Source organism: Mastigoproctus giganteus, chromosome 11, assembly GCF_048544385.1.
Source record: "Mastigoproctus giganteus isolate SK-2022 chromosome 11, ASM4854438v1, whole genome shotgun sequence".
Lineage (NCBI taxonomy): Eukaryota > Metazoa > Arthropoda > Arachnida > Uropygi > Thelyphonidae > Mastigoproctus > Mastigoproctus giganteus.
Window position 1 is genome coordinate 174,457,721 of NC_143585.1, and position 21,333 is coordinate 174,479,053.

General features: G+C 38.9%; 1 protein-coding gene across 2 annotated transcripts in view; it reads right to left on the bottom strand.

Annotated features, from left to right (window-relative positions):
• LOC150078580 (voltage-dependent calcium channel subunit alpha-2/delta-3-like) overlaps window positions 1-21,333 on the bottom strand; it is a 1,140,037-nt gene that overhangs the window by 926,719 nt on the left and 191,985 nt on the right. For both annotated transcript variants that reach the window (XM_090384275.1, XM_090384274.1), the window contains exon 5: window positions 17,737-17,926. In XM_090384275.1, coding sequence (XP_090240401.1) covers window positions 17,737-17,926 — 190 coding nt within the window. The remainder of the gene's footprint in view (window positions 1-17,736; window positions 17,927-21,333) is intronic.

Below are 21,333 nucleotides of genomic sequence, written 5' to 3' on the forward strand. Positions count from 1 at the left end.
GGCTACAGAGGTGCTGCAAAGTGGAGGAGAAATTGTTGAAGTTAAACATAAGGAAGGCTCTTGTGGGGTGGACAGGATCTATCTAGTTATATTAAAGGAGGCAGCAAAGGAAGTAAGCAAACCCTTATCCATAATTATGAGAGCTCCCCTGGAATCTGGAAAAGTCCCCATGGATTGGAGGTGTGCAAATATATCATCAATTCACAAAGGAGGTTCAAAAGGTGACATAAGCAACTATAGACCTGTTAGTTTAACTTGTGCTACGGGGAAAGTAATGGAGTCACTGGTTAAAGAAGCATTGCAGGATCATCTACACAAGACTGCAGTAACAGTTAAGACAGCATGGGTTTGTTAAAGGCAGGTCTTGTCTGACCAATCTGATTGGATACTATGATGTGGTTACAAAGGAACTGAATGTCAGAAATAATTTTGATATCATATACTTGGATTTTAGGAAAGCTTTTGATACCGCTGGACATGGAAGACTGCTGTACAAATTGGAGAGTTATGACATTAAGAGTTTGTTATTTGTTATTTGGTTTTTAGGAGCATTAGCAACTAAGGCGATATTGCTCCGAGGATATGTGGTGGTCATTCCCTGATCTTTCTGCATCCTCCGTATTTGGTGGTCATGGGCTCGAACCCCAGTCTAATCAAGAAGCGTGTGCTACGCACTACTGCTCCTGCCCACCTGGCTACGGAGGTGCCGACATTAAGAGTAAGCTGCTACAATGGATAAAGGGATGGTTGAGTGGGAGAAGACAGAGTGATAATCAATGGACACTGCCTTCGCAGACAAATGTTATTAGTGGAGTTCCCCAGGGTTTGGTGCTGAGACCATTGTTGTTTTGTGTATTCATCAATGATATTGATGAAGGTATATTAGGATTAATGTCCAAGTTTGTAGATGATAACCCAAAGGAAATGTACCAATTGTGTGGTACTACACAACCGGGAAAGTGGAAAATGAAAAAGACCTGAGGGAAATTGTGCAGTCAAATATGAAGTTTGCTGACATTGCAGACAGGCTGCTAGGGCAGGTCATGGAGTCTTGTCAATGATATTTTGAGAAACGTACCAACTGTGTCGTACTACACTTAAGGTGGTAAAAAATGAAAAAGACCTGGGAGTAATTGTGCAGTCAGATATGAAGTTTTCCAAGCAATGCAGACAGGCTGCCAGGGCAGGTCATGGGGTTTTGTCAATGATATATAGGAATTTTGCTAGCAGGGACAGGGAGTTGATTATCCCATTGTATAAGGTACTATATATAGAGTACTGTGTACAGGTCTGGAGGCCTCATTTTAGGAAGGATGTAGAGTTGCTAGAACAAGTATAAAGAAGGGCAACAAACTTGGTGAGAGGAACAAAGGGGGTGCTCTTACCAACGAAGAATTAATTCTGCAAATTGCAGTGCCTGGAGAGTAGGCACCTGTAAGATTATCTGACTGAGGCATACAAAGCCTTGAATAGGTTGAGCAAGTTGAATGCTGATGGGATTCTTCCTCTTGCTCAGATTAAGAACCTGAGGGGGCATAGATTCAAATTGAGGAAAGACAGTTGTAGAATAGATGTGTGGAAATTTGCCTTTAGCCAGTGGGTGGTTGATTGGTGGAACAGACTTCCATCTTTTGTTGTGGAGGCTAATAGCCTAAATAAATTTAAGGCTGAGCTGGACAGACATGTGGAATAAATGGATGGGTGAAATGGGAGGGTTTTTTTTTTTTTTTTTTGGCTGCTGCTGCATAAGCTTACTGGTGCCTCCATATACAGGTGGGCAGGAGCAGCAGCAATGTGTAGCACATGCTTCTTGATTAGACTGGGGTTTGAGCCCATAACCACCAAATAAGGAGGATGCAGAAAGGTCAGGGAATGATCACAGCATACCCCCCCTGGAGCAATATGGCCTTAGTTGCTAATGCTCTTAAAAAAAAAATAAATAAATAAATAAATAACAAATAAGCTTACTTTCTTGCATCGTTTGCCTCTACTAATGCTAATGCTGATACAAGAGAACATAACACTACTCTGACGCAAACCAGACATTACACTTTTTCTGACATTTACAGAGATTCTGCACTTCGTCAAAAATTACTAAGGCAGATGTGGGAAACCACTAGTGGGACCCTCTGCAAAACACTTCCACTATGCCCTTCGCTAGAAATTCTGGCTTCAACAAGGAAATCCATTTCGATTGTCTTTGAAGCATCTGTATATATAAAATAGCATTAACTCGCTCCCCTTTAACCACCCCAGGGACTCACATCTGGTGAGTATGGACTTGGCAAACCCAGCGTCCTGAGCTGGATATCATCATTCTTCTCTTTCTTGCTGATTCCTTTCTACTTTTGATACACTCCCTCTCTCTCTCTCTCTCTCTCTCTCTCTCCCTCTCTCTCTCTCTCTCTCTATTGGTAACTCAGGAATTTTTTTTTTTTTGGCTGGTGCATAATAACAACAAATTCCTTGTGAATCACACCCTATTTGTTGACAAATATTATATGCATTGTATTGATCCTGGACTTTTGTAAACAAAACCTTTTGGGCCTTAGTGATGATGTTGAAGTCTACCACATACTCAAAAGATTTGTCACCGGGTAGTACTGAAACACCCAACACTTATCTCCAGTGACAACACAGTTGATGAAATTAGGATTGCCTTAACAAATCTGGTTAAAGCATTTGTTTCGTTTGGGTTTCATTGGTGCATTAGCAACTAAGGCTAAAATATGCCAAAACCAGGTCATGTAAAACAAAACAGTTAAGCTTTCAGTGACGTAGCGAATTAGTATTAGCATTAGTTGAGGCATATGATGCAAGAAAGCAAGCCTATACAGCTTCAGCCAAAAAAAAAAAAAAAAAAAATTCTCATTTCATCCATCCAGTAATTCCAAATGTTTCTCTACCCTTAAATTTATTTAAGCTATCAACTTCTACAACAACAGATGGAAGTCTGTTCCAGCAATCAACTCCCCACTGGCTAAATGCAAACTGCCACACATCTATTCTACAACTGTGTCTCCTCAATTTAAATCTATGCCCCCTCAGGTTCTTAATCTGAGCATGCAGAATAATCCCATCAGCAATGAGCCTGTTAGGACCACTGAAGGCCTTATACACCTCAATCAGATCACCTTGCAGGTGCCTAGTCTCCAAATGCTGAAATTTGCAGAACTTAAGCCTTTCTTCATTAAGAGCTCCCCTTTGTTCCACCCACCAGTCTTGTTGCCCTTCTCTGTACTTGTTCTAGACCTGTATGCAGTACTCAAGGTACAGCTTGACCAAGGGGATAATCACCTCTTTATCCCTGATAGCAAAATTCCTATATATCATTGACAAGAATCCATGACCTGCTCTAGCAGCCCATCTACACTGCTCAGAGAACTTCACATCTGACTGAACAATAACCCCCACATCTTTTTTCAGGCTCCACTTCCCTGAGTGTAGTACCACACATTTGGTACTGCTATCCATACTGCTACAATTGGGTTATGGCTACCCATATGCAGTACTTTGCATTTGTCAGTGTTAAAATTCAGTTGCCACTTCTCAGCCCATCTGCCTAAATTTTCAAGATCCTCTTGCAGTAGCATGCTGTTTACTGTCATTAACAACACTACCAACCTTTGTATCATCTGCAAATTTGGACAAAAAGCCCAATATACCTTCATCGACATCACTGATAAATACACAAAACAACAATGGGTCCAGCACCGAACCCTGGGGGATGCCACTAATAATATTAGTCCACGTACAGCAATGTCCATTTATTACCACTCTCTGCCATCTCCCACTCAGCCATCCCTTTACTGATTGTAGCAACTTGCCCTTAATGTCATACCGCTCTAATTTGTACAGCAGTCTTCCATGTGCAACAGTATCAAAAGCTTTCCTGAAATCCAAGTATATAAGATCAAAATTATTTTTTGCATCCAGTTCCTTTGTGACCACATAATGGTATCCAATAAAACTGTTCAGACAAGACCTCCCCTTAACGAACTCATGCTGTGTCTGTACTATTACTGCAGTCATGTCTAGATGATCCCAAAATGCTTCTTTAAAGAGTGACTCCATTACTTTCCCCGGAACACAAGTTAATCTAACAGGTCTGTAGTTACTTTAAACCACCTTTTTGAATTGGGGATACATTTGCACATCTACAGTCCATGGGGTCCTCCTCTGAATCTAAGCATACTCTCATTATTGTGGCTAAGGGTTTCTTACTTCCCTCGCTGCCTCCTTCAATATAACTGGATAGATTCCACTCATCCCAAGTGCCTTTTTTTTTATTAATTTCAATATTTTCTCCTCCACTCTGCTCTCCATTATCCCAAAATCATTTAGCTCCTTGTCAGAGTTTAGTAAACTTCAGTCCTCCCCTTCCTTACAGAATTCCTCATGTGTGAATGTAGAGGCAAAATACTCATTCAGTTTGTCAGCTGTCTGAGCAGGATCATCAACAGTCAAACCATCAATATCAAGTGGACTTTGATTCATCCTCTTCCTTCCTTCTAGAGTTTACATAACTAAAGAAGTCTTCATTGTTTTTATTTGCATCCTTTGCCAAGGATTTCTTGTAATCAACCTTTGCTTGCCTAATGTCCTTTGTGGCTTGATTACAGACTAGCTTATATTTTCCATAGTCTTCTGTGTCACCTGATAATTTATCTGCATTCCTTGGCTCTTTATTCTCTGCCATGAGCCTCATTAGTTCATCTTGCATCCATTTTCATCCTCAAAGGCTTCCCAGTTAGAATTCGCTGTTTTTAATATCATCAGTTGATCTCACAGTATAGTATTTAAAAAACTGTCTGAGACCACTTTTAGGTCACTATGTCCAGATATATAACAATACTGATATAAAAAGATATAATATATATAACAATAAAGGAATATCAGTAAAATGTGATTAAAGAAGTTTAGCGATTTTAAATAGGTAAAAACAGCAGATACATGCTGATTGTCAGATAAAATCTGACAGAGTGTATAATGCTAAGCCAGACAACTAAAAGCGGTAAAATATAAAACACACCATGTCTATAATGTAACACTTTGTTAAAATATGAAGAATGGTTAAAACTGTGCCACAATTCTCACACATGGGATAGTCATCTGCCCTCAGCAAAAAAGCTTGCTTAAGATAATCCTATGCAGTGGCAAGCTAGAACAACTTCCTGTCTGCAGTTACTGGACTAGACTGCCACTGTTTAATTACAGGTTTATCTGATAGAGTTTGTTCTTGGTCTGCCCATGCCAAGATTGTTGCCTCTAGGAAAATAATCTGTGTGTATCATATGCCCTATAGTCTGTATAGGGTACTAACAGGCTACGACTGTTCTGAGATTGTGATGATCTGGCTGCAGCATCTGCCAGATTATTACCTCTGATCCCAATGTGGCTTGGGATTCAACAGAACTGGATGTCGAAATGATTCATAAAGAGAGTATAGCTTCTGCTGAATCCTGGATACTACATAGAGCTTATCAACGATGAGATATAATCATTGATACTTAAGTAATTAAGTATCAATGATTATGATACTTAAATGTACTTAAGGAATCTGTACATACCCTACACCTTTGATAGTTATTAGTTTAATATGGTCCAAAGCTATCTCTACAGAATACAACTCTGCAGTGTGCATATTGCACTCATGGGGAATATTTTCAGATAATGCACTGTCTGGGAAGACTTTGGCAGATCCCACGGATGAGTTTGATTTCAAGCCATCAGTGAAGACAGGCAGGAAATCAGAGTAAGCAGATCTTTGGAAAGCATGAAGTTGTAAGTAGACAGATGAAGTTCTGGCTTTCTCTACGTTATGAATGGAGATTCACACAGTGGAATGGGTTGCCTCGGTGATTTGGCAACTTTGTCTACCATTATATTCAGCTCTCTGAGCAGCTCCTGGAAATGAATACCAAAAGGATGGTTGGCAGTGTGACAAGTGTTATATAAATTTTCCCATCGTGGCTCAAAAACGGATGTCCACCTTTGGTGGTCTGGCAGGGATTTCATTTTAAAGATATTTTAGCAACAATTGCATTCATCGAGGTGAGAAAGAGGTGGTTCAATTGTTTCAACATATAAACTCTGGACATGTGCCAGAAAGCAGGTCAATTGTTCCTAAATACCACATAAGGCATGCACTGACCATCCTTTCCAGTAACTTGCACAAGCAGCTTGTTAGGATGGTAACTGTTTGGAACTTTGGTTCCTTTCCTGGCTTGGAAAATGCAAGCACAATTGCCTTATTCCAGGTGTCCAGAAACTCATCTTCAAGCTAAATTCTATTCAATAGACAGAGCAACCGATCTATAGATTCAGATGAAAGATGTTTGATCATCTCATAATGGATGTCATCTGGCACAACAGCACTTGCACAGGATAAAGGTAGTGTCACTTTAAATTCACATTCTGTGAAAGGCTGATTGTATGTCTCCCAGTTAGGTCTGCAATTGTACATCCATTATAATCTAGGATCGATGTATATACAATGTGTATCTGCTGTGTCCAAAACGAGCTTAGGTGACACTGTCTGGATGGAAGATGTGAAACAGATCCAAGGTTCTTTTTGACTACGATTGTAATGTAAGGTGCTTTTGCTTGTGCCCATTTAAAGACTATTAGATTATCTGTGGTGAGATATCAACAAAATATCCCCCATGCCTTATGATGAAAACCAAGTTGTCTTCGGAATTGCAGTTGCTGCCACTTGGACAATACTTTCTGTGATGTGCTTTACTACATAATTAATTGGCTACTGGCTGACTGTGGTTGTATTAAATGTTGCCAGATGTTTGAAGGCATTCCAGTCAGCATGATCCACCTTCCATCATGATATCATAGACGAGTGGCATGATCCCCCACTGTAAAGCATGGATATTACGGGGAAGTGATCGTTACCGCAAGGGTTTTCTTGGTGGGAAAAGGTATTAGATCCAACATTAGAAGGGGAAGGTTGTTATGTTCAAGCAATCTTTCCATAATTCTACCCCTTCTATTAATGTTAGCACTATCCCACAGAATAACTATGTCCATTGAAATCCCCTAGCAATAGAAGGGCTGGCAAATGCTTAAAGTGATCATCAAGGTCTGCCCGGGGTATGTCATTCGCAGGTGGCAAATAGATTGAGCAGAAACCCTAATGAAAGACGTATGGCCTCCCTCATTGCTCCGCTGATAATTAGACAGCTGAATACCCTAATATATGCCAATGACCTAAAGATACTCATGCCAATTAAGGCAAACCAAAACCTCACCAAATCTCAGAAGAACTAACATCCACTCTCTCAGCAATATCTACCTACCTCAAGCAATTTGGTCTATGCATCAACCCTGAGAAATCAGAAACCATGGTTTTCTCGCTAAAACAAAACCCATCAAAAATCTATCCAGCCGGCTTGTTCAAAATCACATCGACCTAGGAATCAGATTCAACCCAAAGCTTCTGTTCAGCCAACCTCTTGACCTCTTGACATGCTTCTCAAAAAAGCTGCTGGACTAAGATGGTTATGCAAGCAGCATCTGCAAAATGTAAGAGACAAATCCACCATTGTCAGATACATTTCAACAATTGTTTATACCCCAGTTCTCTATGCTGCAGAGATCTGGGCATCCACATTTCCCTCTACCACCAAACCAGTGTTCTCCTCCGAGTATTGGCTCCTAAAATGGGCTTGCCACAAGATCAGCCTACCTTCCCCCACTGATGAAAGGAGACTCGTCATTATGGTCAAGCTCATGTCTGGTCTGGTCTCATCTCATCTCCTCTCCTCTCCCTCCTTCTGGGATAACTGTGCATGGAGGATCCCAGTGACACATCTGCAAGCAAATCCACAGCTATGCCCTCTTCAAACATACCTTCACCTGTAGGACTGGTTCCTTCCTCAGCAGATGTCATCATGCATCCAAGATCTAGATGTCAACTTCAACAAGTTTAGTCAAGCTCAATGATATAGAAAATGAATATTCCGTAGTGGGTGGCCAAGGCCACCACTATAACATGAGTCCGGATCAATATATTTTCTTACTCAATTCAATGTATATAATTATGCTATTTGATGTATAGTATATTTTTATACTATGTATTCCTGTATCACTTCTCTATTTTTCTAATATTTGAACTTATTCATTACTCTTTTATTATTATTTTTTTGTTTATTCAGGCAACTTTGTCTTTACATTATATTGTTAACTTCTGGCCACTGTGCCTGACAGACTGTTGCAACTGCACTACTATATACATCACTATCTCTGTGTTGCAATAAAGGTCTCTCTCTCTCTCTCTCTCTCTCTCTCTCTCGACCACACTGAACACAGGCAGGTGCTCCACAACAGACCATCTGCAAATTTCCATATTGCTGGCATTAAAAACAATGCAATGGGTTTGGAATATGGCCATATGCTGCAATTTATATATGCTGCTTTTATTGCATTTGGAGATGGAGTATTAAATGCAAGGATGAGGTTTTAGTTGGTACTGACTTCCCATCCTTAAGCACAGAAATTCTTTTAACTGCTATCACTCCCTGTGGCTTTAGTTCATATAGGATTTCCTCCTCAGTAACCTCAAGGAGGTCCCATGCTGCGATGACACCTCTTGATGAATTTAGAGTCACGGAATACCAGAATAGAGGAATACCAGTTACTGTGTCACAGTAACTGGTATTCCTCCGACTGATTTCTCAGAGCAGCTGCTCAGAGTGCCTGTCATTTTTGGTTTCAATTAAGAGGTCCCTAGAATGAAGCCTCTTAGCTGATTTAAGGGAACTTGCTAACCCCTCTAAACCCTTCGGAATGAAAAAGGGCAACATTTTTCCAATTGGTTTCTCAGCATTGGAATTCATGAGCAGAAACCTGGGAATGGAAAACCTGATAGAATTTCAGTTCGTGGTCTCTTGGCTGTTGTGGCATTGTCTGTGTCTACAGTATTGTTTTCAGTTAGGGACTGGGTTTGGGCCCCAAGAAAAAATTGTTTTATCAGGATTCATGAGTGCTTTTATATTGGTTTGGTTCCTGGGTTCCCCACCCACCACAGAGTCCAAAGGGATACCCACTACCTGGAAAGCAATAAATGTGCTCGGGAGTGGAACGCCAGGGCTACCCTGACACCATACCCGCACCGCTGCCAGCCTGAATCCTGTCCCTTGGACCATGAGGGTAGGGCAGGCAAACCCACTGGCTGATTGATCCTTGCTGGACCATCTAGGACCACCTGTCTTGTCAAAACAGGGCCAAAGTGGTGGTGGTGTTTTTGTTGTTGGCACATTGGTTTCCGTGGCCATAATGCACCTCTCATAGTTTTGCATTTTTCAGTCTGGTTACTTGCAATAGCAGTTCAAATTAATGCCTGACTTTATTAGTAGATGAAGGTCAATTGTATTTTTTTTTTAAATCCAATTATAAAAGCCTATTAATTTCAGCCTATTAGTTTCTTTCTTCACTTAAAATGTTTTCCAAAGCAAGAGCATCTTGAATATTAGTTTCAGATTTAAAGGCTTGACAATCTAGTTGTAAATGTTTAACTGTTTGTTATACACAACACTATTACACTGAGAAACCAATCATATCCTTAACCTGGCAAGGGTTACTTCTTTTCAGACATGTCTTTCACTGGTTTTCCATTTCTTTAAAACTGGTTTAATTTGAAAAAGTTTATTATAAGTTTCCTCATTCCATATTTTTTGCCACTGTTCCTTCCTGTTTGCTGTAAATGGTACTTTGGTGGGTGATGATATGATGGCTGTTGCCATTTTTTTCTGCATGGTCAGCTTGTTCATTTCCTTTAATTCCTGTTGAAAACAACAACATTACCTTTGTTGGATTCCCCAGGAATCCAACAAAGGTAATATTTTGTTTTCTTTTACGCAGTTTGCTTAGGGTGACTTGAATTTGTCTTAGAGTTGGATGGAAATTCTTTGAGTTGCACTGTATTGTTTGCATTATACTGAGGGAGTCTGTGAAGATCAGACTAATGGGGGTAACCTTTGGTGCCACATTCGATCCATTGATAACTTCACTGCTTGTAGTTCAGCTGAATAGATGCTAAATTCTTTTGAAGAACTTGGATTATTATAGTATCAAAGAAAACTGCTGCCACACTTGCTTTTGTATCAGTTTTTTATCCATCTATACATATTTGCGTATAGTGTGGATATTTCTCTAGACAGGCAGCATGTAGCTGTTGAAAGCTGTTTCCTGGTAGGGAATGTCTTCCCCAGTTATGGAAGTAGGTATCACAGACTTGGTGATATTATATCACAAGGAGGTATTGGTGCATTTTGTATGTCAGCTAGTTTGTTGAAATCAGGAGACCAAATTGGAAGTAGCTCCTTGATGCGTATGTTTCCTGGTTTGTTCACTTTTGGATGTATTCTGTACATATTTTCCTATATTGGTGGATATAATGTTTTGTACACAGGATGATTTGGAATACACTTTATTTTAGCTGTATAAGATAAAAGTAGTACTTGTCTTCTGAGATGGAGTGGTGGTTCATAGACTTCAGCATAGAGACTTTGAACCGGAAAGTACGATATGCTCCTAGGGCTACGTATAGTGCATTATGGTGTATAGGATCTAACCATCTTAAAGCACTGAGTCTTGCAGAGCTGTAAACTGATGCCCCGTAATCGAGTCTGGAACTTATCAAGGTTCTATAAATATGCAAAAAAGTGTACCTATCTGCTCCCCACATTGTTACAGATGACTCATCAACCGGTGCAATATCACCACTTTGCTTATTGGAGGTTTGAAGTGGTGAAACCCATGTTTAGTCTCTAGAGCAAAGTTTCTGGCATCTCTGCCCCCTCCCCATACTTCTCCTTCAATCCATGCACGGTACCAAGTACTATACGTTTTGAAACCTTTCATGTTTGGGGGTTTCATAAAAAAAATATATGTATATAACTCTCAGAATTCAATTTCTTCGGACAGTTTGTTCTAAGGCATTTTATATGATCTAAAAATGTCAGTTTCTTATCAAGGGTTAGTCCAAGAAAAATTGCACTGGATGTTATTGGGACTAGATGGTCTTCTAGCTTTAGTTCTGGGTATGGGTGTAAGTTTCTTTTCTGATAAAACTGTATTCCAACTGTCTTTTGCTTAGAGAGTCGAAAGCCATTGTTTTCGGTCCATGATATTACTTTATAGATTGTTGATTGCAGTTGCCGCTCTATTTGCATGATTTGCGAGTGACAAGAAATGCTGAAATCATCAACATAAAATGCTGCATCTACAGTACTCAGTATTCGTTTAGCTATTGAATTGATTTTTATGCAGACAGGGTAGCATTGACTACTGACCCCTGTGGTACTCCTTGTATAAAGTTTTTTTGGTTTTTTTTTTTTTTTTTTTTTAAGAGCATTAGCAACTAAGGCCATATTGCTCCGGTGCGGTGGTCATTCCCTGACCTTTCCGCATGCTCCGTATTTGGTGGTGACGGGCTCGAACCCCGGTCTAATCAAGAAGCGTGTGCTACGCACTGCTGCTCCTTCCCACCTGGCTACGGAGGCGCCTTGTATAAAGACCTGCGACAGTGTGGTTAATATCCTAACTTGGAAAGTGCGTTGTTGCAAAAAAATTTCAGATGTCCTCTCATCCCAAAGGTAAATCTAAAAGTATTCCATATCGCCATACTGTGTCGTATGCCTTTTCTATATCAAAACATATCACTACTAGATGTAGTTTTCTTATGAAAGCATTTTTCATGTTGTTTTATGCTTTATTATTAAGTCTAAAGTGTGCCTGTTCTTTCTGAAACCACATTGAGCCGTATTTAGTAAGTTATGGGTTTCTAAAAACCACATTAGTCGGGCATTTACCATTTTTTCAAGTATTTTTCCAAGGCAGCTAGTTAAGGCTATTAGGCGATAGTGATTCGGATTTGTGGGATCTTGATCTGGTTTTGGAAAGGCTAAGACTGTGGCGTGATGCCATTGATTCAGAAAGGAATTTTCTAGGTATCTCCTGTTATACAAGAAGAGCAACAATAGCAATGATTTCTCATCTAATTGTTGTACCATTGTGTATACTATTTCATCTGGACCCACTGCTCTTTGCTTTGTCTATGAAATAGTTTTATGAAGTTCTCTGAGAGTGAATGGTAATTTATAGGATTCGTTACTTTTACTGGAGAAATGTAATTTATGTTTCTGTATTTGCTTTATGTTTTTGGAAAGCTAGTACATAGGAACTACTGCTTGATATTTTTTCAAAGGTTCAACCAAGAGCATCTGCTATGTCTTCAAGTTTTCCTGTATCTTTTCCATTCCCTTTTATAAAAGGAGAAGCAATTCTTTGGTATTTGTTTTTAAATTTGTCCCAAACCTACTGGCTGTCTGTTTTTCTAGTAATGAAGGTGCAAAATGAATCCAAGTTTGTTTCTTACTGACTTCGAAATGCGTCTGACATTTTCTCTTGCCATTTTGAATTGTATCAGGTTAGTTGTGATAGAGTGTCTTCGAAAATTATTTCATGCCTTGATTTTCTCTCTTTTTGCTAGAGTACATTCATTGTTCCGCCATGGCTTTGAATGTATGGGAAACTTTGGAGTTTTTGGTATTGTTAATTTTGCAGCTTGGAGGAGTTTGTCAATAACATATTTCACTGCAGAGTCAATTGACTCCTGTTGGATTTGTTGCTCTTCTAATATGGCTAGCTGTTTGTATCTTGCCCAGTTTGCCTTATCCAATCTCCACTTTGGAGTTGTTTCCAGTTGGCAAGGAGTTGGTCCTTTTAAATTAATTTTTACTGGATAATGATCACTACCCAGTGGATCGTTATGAACTGCCCACTCCAGTAGAGGGTATAATGATGGAGTGCATATAGAAAGTCTATTGTTGTGCTAGTTCTCACGGATAAATGTTTAGATGTGGGCATCCCATCATTTAAGAGTATTAGGTTGAGTTTTTCTAGTAGTTTTTCAAGAATTTGACTTCTTTTTTCTGTTTTCATTTCCCCATAGAGAATGACTGCCATTCATATCTCCCATGATACATAAAGGAGGTGGTAGCGACAGTGGTTCAGATGTGTGGGATCTTTATCTGGTTTTGGAAAGGCTAAGACTAAGGCATGACACCATACTAGGCTAGGATTATTAGGATTACTAGGCCTTCTAGTTCTGTATTTTTTTTTTGTAAAAACCCCAAACACAAGAGGTTTTAGAACTTATAGTACTTAGTACCGTGCATCTGTGTATGGTACTAAGTACCGTACACTGGCACTTAGTATCTGTTTTTGTAATTTTCAGGAAATACGTATGAAGGAAAATTGTTCCAGAAATGGCAGTTGAATGAATAAATGAGGAAATGAAAAGTTGATTCTGTGAGTTTGAAGTTGGACAGTAAATGGATGTTGGCTGGTGGCATCACATGCTCGACCAGCTGGGTCGGTGTGACTAGAAAACAGAAGCCAGCTGGAGTTCTGATCATTAAAATCACCAAAGAAAATGACCTCACTGTTAGGAAAGTTGGACTGGAGAAAGTCAAGTTGCAAAGAGAGGAAGTCAAAGAGTTCCAAGTGATTAGTAGAGTTAGAGAAAGGTAGAGACAATAGATGCATTTGACAGAATGAGGTAGAGAGATTTTAAGCCAGAGAAGATTGAAAAGAGGTGATTCCAAATTACCAAGTCTCTGACAGGGAATATCTGAATAGACGTATGCACAAGTACCATCTTTGAGGCGAAAGGAATCACACAGCGAATAACTTGGGCAACTGAGATGAGCAGTGGTTGAATCAACCGATAACTGAGATTCTGTCAGAAAAAGTACATGGGATTTGGCAGACTGTAAGTGGAAATGGACATCACTGAGATTAGAACTGAGACCACATATATTTGTGAAATTAACTAGGAAGTGTTTGGGAGATTAGTTTGACAATTCATGGTGTGTTCAATAATAAGAAAAGGTTGGGGGAGGGGCATGCTGTATGAAATAATGAAATTTTTGATATAGCATACACATGGTAAGAATATACCCAGATCTTTGACATAAAGTGGCCTCGACAGTGCCCCCCCCCCCGACATACACACTACTTGGACTCCCTCCAGTCACTATCTGGAGGGAGTCCCAGTAGATATAACATGATGGAACTGATGGATTATACACTAGCTGATCCGGAAGCCTCCTAGAGAGTTACCAATAGGTTCGGTCCAGTGTACTAACAAGAGGACAGCCTACGAACACCGTTTTAGAGCTGTACCCTCGAAATGTAAGGGCGTTTGGATCTCGCCATGGTGTTCATCATATCCTCAAAAGACATCAATCATACTGCATGATGGAAGAGATGGGGAAGGTTTGACTGGAACTTAGCTCTGGAGACTAAACATGAATTCCACCACTTCAAGCCTCCAATAAGCAAAGCGGTGGTATTGCACCGGTTGATGACAGTCATCTATCACCTACTATTGCCTGGTAACAACAGAGGGCCAGCATTCTTCCCTGTGGTGTGGGTGCCCCACCTCAACTCTGCTAATGTTGGTTCACACTTGGGTGGACACCCACAGTGCAAGAAGAGGATTTGGCTATCACAGGCCATCGAGATTTCGTCAAAATTGGGTACACTTGCCTTGAGCATCACCCGAATATCAGTTCCATCAAATTTAACTTATATTTTAGTTTTAGTTTGGTGGTAGGTACATTGATGCGATTGTTACATGAAAGTTTACTGCAATGCATACTGCTATGACCTCTAAATTAGTCTGCAAGGGAACCTGTTGGTTAGGTACACTGGAATTTACTAAGATCGCTACTTCACCATGTGCTGTATTGTTAGTAATACTGTTAGTGTTATTTTATTCTAAGGTTTAGCATTAGCATTAGTAGAGGCATTTGATGCAAGAAAGCAAGCTTATGCAGCATCAGCCAAAAAAAAAAAAAAAAAAACCCACTTCCACTTCACCCCTCTGTTCGTTCAAAATACCTGTCCAGCTGAGCCTTAAACTTATTTAGACTATCAACCTCCACCACAAGGGATGGCAGTCTGTTCCACCAACCAACCACCCGCTGGCTAAAGGCAAATTTCTGCACGTCTATCCTACATCTGTCTTTCCTCAATTTGAATTTATGCCCTCTCAGGTGATTTTTCTGAGCTAGAGGAAGAATCCCATCAGCATTGAGCATGCTTAAACCATTCAAGGCTTTATACACCTCTATCAGATCACCTTGCTGGTGCCTAGTCTCCAGACATTGTAATTTGCAAAACTTAAGCCTTTCTTCGTAAGAGCACCCCTTTGTTCCATTCACTAATCTTGTTGCCCTTCTCTGTGTGTAAAGTTTTAGAAAAACAATAAATAAGAAAAATCCACTTAGCGGCTTGGAACACGACCATCTCTAGTAGCCTCGTCAGCAGACTCCCAATGTAAAAATGTATTCATTATTTGGTTCTGTTTTAGTACTTTCAGCTTGTTTTCTTGAAGTTGTTGCTCTAGGGTTCTCTGTGTTTTTTTTCCCTTTTTTTAGGGAAGTATGGTTTTCCAGTATCCATCTCTTCTTCTGCAAAAATTTCTAGTATTATTTCATCTGTCTGATTCTTTTCTTCTACTTCCATGTTGTCCATTTTATTCCCATTTCCTTCAGATGTTCTATTTGGTTTTGTGGATTTGGTGGTATCATAATGAGCATGTTTATTGCCCATTCTGGGTTTTTTTTTTTTTTTTTTTTTTTTGGTTTTGAGCCAATGAACAGTGAATGTGCCCAATCTGAAATGAAGTTTTTTTGGTGAGACCATTACTGCTGTCAGTGTTTCTATTATTTTATAAGTTTTTTTTTTGCATATGATGGTCATTTTGTTCGTTATGGTTTATTTGTTCTTTTAGCCTCTTGGTATGTTACATTGTTTTCTACTTTATATTTCTTTCTTTCTTTCTTTCGAGTAGGCATTATGTTCTCCTTTGCAGTTGGGACATCTTGAATTTTGTACTATACTGTCTTGTTGTATATGATCTCATGACCTGCATTTTCACAGATAGTGAAACCTCTGCATACTGCTTGAGAGTGTCCATACTTCTGACACTTAAAACATTGGACAGGATTTGGAATGTATGGTTTCAGTGGGCAGTTTAGGTATCCAGCTTTTACAGTTTTTAGTGGTTTTGGAGTATTGAAGGTAAGAATTATATTCCCTGTTGGGATAATTTCTCCATCTCTTTTAATTGGCGCCTCCGTAGCCAGGTGGGAAGGAGCAGCAGCAGCAGTGCGTAGCACATGCTTCCTGATTAGACCGGGGTTCGAGCCCGTCACCACCGAATACGGAGGATGCGGAAAGGTCAGGGAATGACCACCGCATATCCCAGAGCAATATGGCCTTAGTTGCTAATGCTCCTAAAAACCAAACAACAAACAAACAAACAAACAAACTCTTTTAATTGTTATTCTTTTGATTTGAATAATCCCATGATCTTTCAGCTCTTCTTGGATTTCATCTTCAGGAACATTGAGGAGGTTCCATTCTGTAATTACTTCTTTCAAGGTATTCAAGGTGGAATGAGGAATAACTGTTACTGGAATATCTCCAAAAGTTTTTGCTTCCATTAGATGCTCTGCTTGTTTTTGGTTTGTCATCTCTACTAGTAGATCCCCTGATTTTAGTTTTAGGGGAACTAGCTACGCTTTTGCATTCGAAATGGTGACAAACTTCCAATGCTAGGAGGCCAAGTGGTTGAAGTGTTAGTTGGTTAGTGGAACTACAAATATATGAAAAATGAAGAGAAAAGGTAATTTCCTTTCTGCATTCTGACTTGTAGGGTTCAGGTATGGAACTATTTTTAAATAAAACTGTTCAGAAAAAGACAAGAACTTAAAAATAACTTTGTTCACTTGTCAAGAGCACTCTATAAGTCACAGTGATATTGCTTGGCCTCAAAAAATGCTTGCCACCCGGGGCCCCAAAGTGGTGTGCTGAACCTGTGCCTCTTAATCACCAGGATCGCCTTTTCGAATTTCTACAGGTCACAGCACACGGCAAAACAGGGATTCCATTAATGCTAGCCTGGAACCTAGGCCATGGGCATTGGATCCTAGTGATGCTAATCAGTAACCAGCAGCATCACTGTGAGGTCCCCTCTGGTTGAAGGCTTCACATGATAAAACACTTTGTGAAGCTATGTGGAACAAATTTTGCACAGACTTTCCTTTTCCCTAAACCTTCAACTAGGATTTGAAGTATTGTCTCCTTATTCATATTCAACTCATCAATTATGTTCTGAGGGCAGTTTCCCAAATTTTTGCAATTCTGTTCTCATTTTCACATTCATCTTTGAACTGCTTATATTATTCAAACACACTGATACGACTTAACACTTCATCATCAAAAACAGTTTAGCATTTCATATATATCTCAGTTTAAAGCAAAATTTGTTATTTGTTGCTCCACTGCAAAATTATGGTGCAGAACATTAGCACGTAAAAACCTGGTGGTTATTTGCAACCTGTCAGCCTACTGGACAATCTCCGTACCACCATCTGTTGGTGGTACGGAGTTAGTTTAAACTACAACTTACCACTTCCATTCATTTCCAAACTCATCAAACATGACCAGTACAGGAACTTTATTGCCACGCCTTGTGTATGTGTGTGACTGACATATAACCATATCACTGAATGGACATAGAACTAACAGATAAAGAAAGTGGAATAAAACGTATATGCATACATACATACTTTAGATGCAATCTTTACATACCAAGTTAATGAAATACAATTATAATATGCAAAAAAATATATCATGCCTGTTTACCTTTATCATACACATTAGTTGGTACATGAACAGAGCTATTGTGACAGTTTACTGGAATACCACCAAAATTTTTTTGAGGCATCATATTCAGCAACTTTAGATCTAACTCCTTGTTTTGTATGTCTTCATCTTCTTCTTCATCATCATCATCAACAACTTTCAGCTTCTTAGAATTATAATACTGGTCAAACTAAATATGGAGAATAACAAGAATATTAGGAAATTTCAATTTTTTTTTTTTATTTAGAAAACTATTTAAATAAAATTCTCAAAAACTTGTTTATCTGTACTTTATTATGTCTAATTCAACTCAATAAACAAACAATATGAACTGTTTGCAACCATAATTAAGATAACAAATCATTCAATGCAATACCACCACAGTTTGAAGTGGAGAAACCCATGTTCAATTCCCAGAGCAAAGCTATGGTGCACACCTCTTCCATATGCAGTATGAGTGATGAATTTTGGGGTTATGATGGACATCATGGTGAGATCCAATCTTCCTTACATTTCAAGGATACAGCTTGAAAACAGTGTTCGCAGGCCAGCTACTAAAAAGTGCATTGACTAATCCAGTGGTTTTTTAATGATGGCACCCATAAGTAATTTATTTTATATTGTGGCACTCCCCCCCCCCCCTTTTTTGTTAGTTGTTGGCACATTGGCTTCTATGGCCATAATGCACCTCCCAAGGTTTTTGCACTACTCTGATCCAAGCCCAAGCCAAGATTCAAACCCACAACCTTTGGGTTGCCAGGCAGGCATTTTATCCACCCGGCTAGCCCAGTCAGCGTGGCACCCCTACTCAATTTTCTGCCTGTTAGATCCGATTTTCTCTCTCTCTCTCTCTCTCTCTCTCTATATATATATATATATATATATATCCGATAATTCAAAATAAAACAATACAAAATATAAAACATAAGCCAGTAGTATGGCAAAAACTGTAGAGCAAAAATCAACATAAAAATAACGTAAAATAAAATAAACCAACAGGGAGGGGGAAGTAAAGGTAATAAGACATAAACAGTAGCCAAAAGTCCCCTATATAATTTAGCACTTTAAATCCAATTAATAAAACCATATAAAATTTAAAATGCCAATTATATGATAATTTGGCGGTACCCCCCAGTTTTTTTGTTTTTTTTTATGTTATTACTTCTTAACTTTTCAGCCATTATTTGAATATATATATATAAAAAATATGTTATATGATATTTATTACAATAATATAACTATAAAAAATTACAATTCATAATACAAATTATATATATATATATAATAAGTTTATTCTTTATATAGAGGTACTAAATAAACATAAATTATAGATCACCATAAAATCAAAAAGATATCGTACACCTTTTTATAATGAAATAAAAATCTTCTTCTTCTTTGTCTTCGCCTTTTCCCACGTTATATGGGGTCGGCATTCAATGTTCCCAACTGACACTTTACATCCTCTTCTTCTCCTCTAGTTGGATTAACTTCTAAACCAGAACACATCTATTGGTTTTGGCATAGTTTTTACGACTGGATACCCTTCCTGACGTCAACCCTCACCATTTATCCAGGCTTGGGATTCAAGCTGCCCATCTACTAAACCTGCCGCAGCCATATAAATGGAGTAGCTCTTACTCAGTGATGAAGCTTCCTCGTGATGTCACAATTTAATAATTTTACGCAATTTATGCTGAATTTCTAGTCACCACTGAACAAGCAGGTGGCACTGCTGTAGTTCTTTTATCTCCAGGAAACATCCAAATGGCTGACTCGGTAGAATTACTGTGACCTTGAAAATACCAATAATGTATAACTCAGCAACACGTGAGTATTTTTAAATACAATTTGGTATCCTGAAAACTTTTACATCAAAGTTATCAGGTAGCACAACTATTCTACTAAGAATTCCCAGTGACTGATTATAGTTCCTTAAAAATCTAATGACCTTGAAATTTCCTATGTTTTCCTATGTTCGAACATAATAATGATAGCCATTTTAAAAAAGTTCACGGTCGGAAAAATAAAACCACCTTTAGGTCCCAAATCTTAACCTATCACTCACCCACACTTATTTTATCTAAAATATAACTTCTTTTTGAGCAACACTCCCGAAAACCTTCTTTATTAATTAATTTTAATAGCGCACTAATTTAGCTAGCATACAGCTGATGCCACTAGCGCCACAGTTTATAATGAAATAAATATATAAATTATAAAAAATTAATTTAAGTAACTTAAATCCAAATTACGTGGCATCCCTGGAATGTTGTTGCAGCACCCCAGATGAAAACCACTGGACTAACCTATTGGTTCAGTCAGTTCTCTAGGAGGTATCTGGATTAGCTAGTGTGTAATCTTACCATCTCTCTGGCAAGATCATAGTCTTCTGCCGGCTAGTTTCTCCTGACATTAGATTTTTTCTGGTTCTTGAGTGACTAAGGCCATGATTCAACAAGTCCAATGTTTAAAAAATATTTTTTTAAAAACAGCAGTAACCTAAAAATAGGTTACCAGGTCCAAATGCACAAGAGGTTAAAAAAGTAGCTTCACTTAAAAGCATATAAAGAAAAGGGTGTGTATATACAATAACTATTAAAGAACACTTATAGATAGGTATACTTAAGAACTGTTTTTAAAAATTTCAGACATATCTGTAGATAAAATCTGACAGTGTACAAGGCTCAGTCAGATGGTTAAAAGCTCTAAAACATAAATGGAATGCATTTTAAAAATCTGGATAATTGATAATCATATGCTTCATGGTTAAAATGATGTCACATAGGAGGGCCCTCAACAGAAAAGAGTGTGTTAGATGACTGTGTCCTTTGCAGAGCTAAACTAGAACAACCTCCTCTTTGTGGTTACTGTACAGCCTATGTTCTGTGCCAATGTTTGATTACAGGCTTCATTTTGTATAACCTTTTTGCAGTCTGCTTATGCTATGAGTGTTGATATTGGGAAACCAGTTTCTTTCGTATTAGTTGCCTGTTTTCTGTATAAGGGTCTTCTCATTTTAAAAAGGCAACATGGATGGAAGTTTCCAATCTAATTAAATGGTCCAGATTGGGCCTGTTCCTCTGGAAGCTGCATTTCACTCTGAAGAGAAGACCATTTGCTTCCAAATACCATATAAGGTGAGCATTGACCATTCTCTTCAGGATTTTGCACAGCTAGTTAGTCAAAGCGATAGGATGGTAGTTCATTGGGACTTTAGGATCTTTTCCTGGCTTAGGAAGGGCAAGCATGATTGCCTTGTTGTTGTTTGGTTTTTAGGAGCATTAGCAACTAAGGCCATATTGCTCCGGGGATGTGCGGTGGTCATTCCCTGACCTTTCTGCATCCTCCGTATTTGGTGGTCACGGGCTCGAACCCTGGTCTAATCAAGAAGCGTGTGCTGCGCACTACTGCTCCTGCCCACCTGGCTACGGAGGCGCCAATGATTGCCTTATGCCAGGAATATGGAACCTGCTCTTCTAGAAAGATTCTATTATACAGAAAGAGAAACTGGTCCATGGAGTATGCTGATAATGTTTGATTTTATAATGGAAGTGATCTGGTGCACTAGCACTTGCCTTAATAACAGTCTGAGTTGTT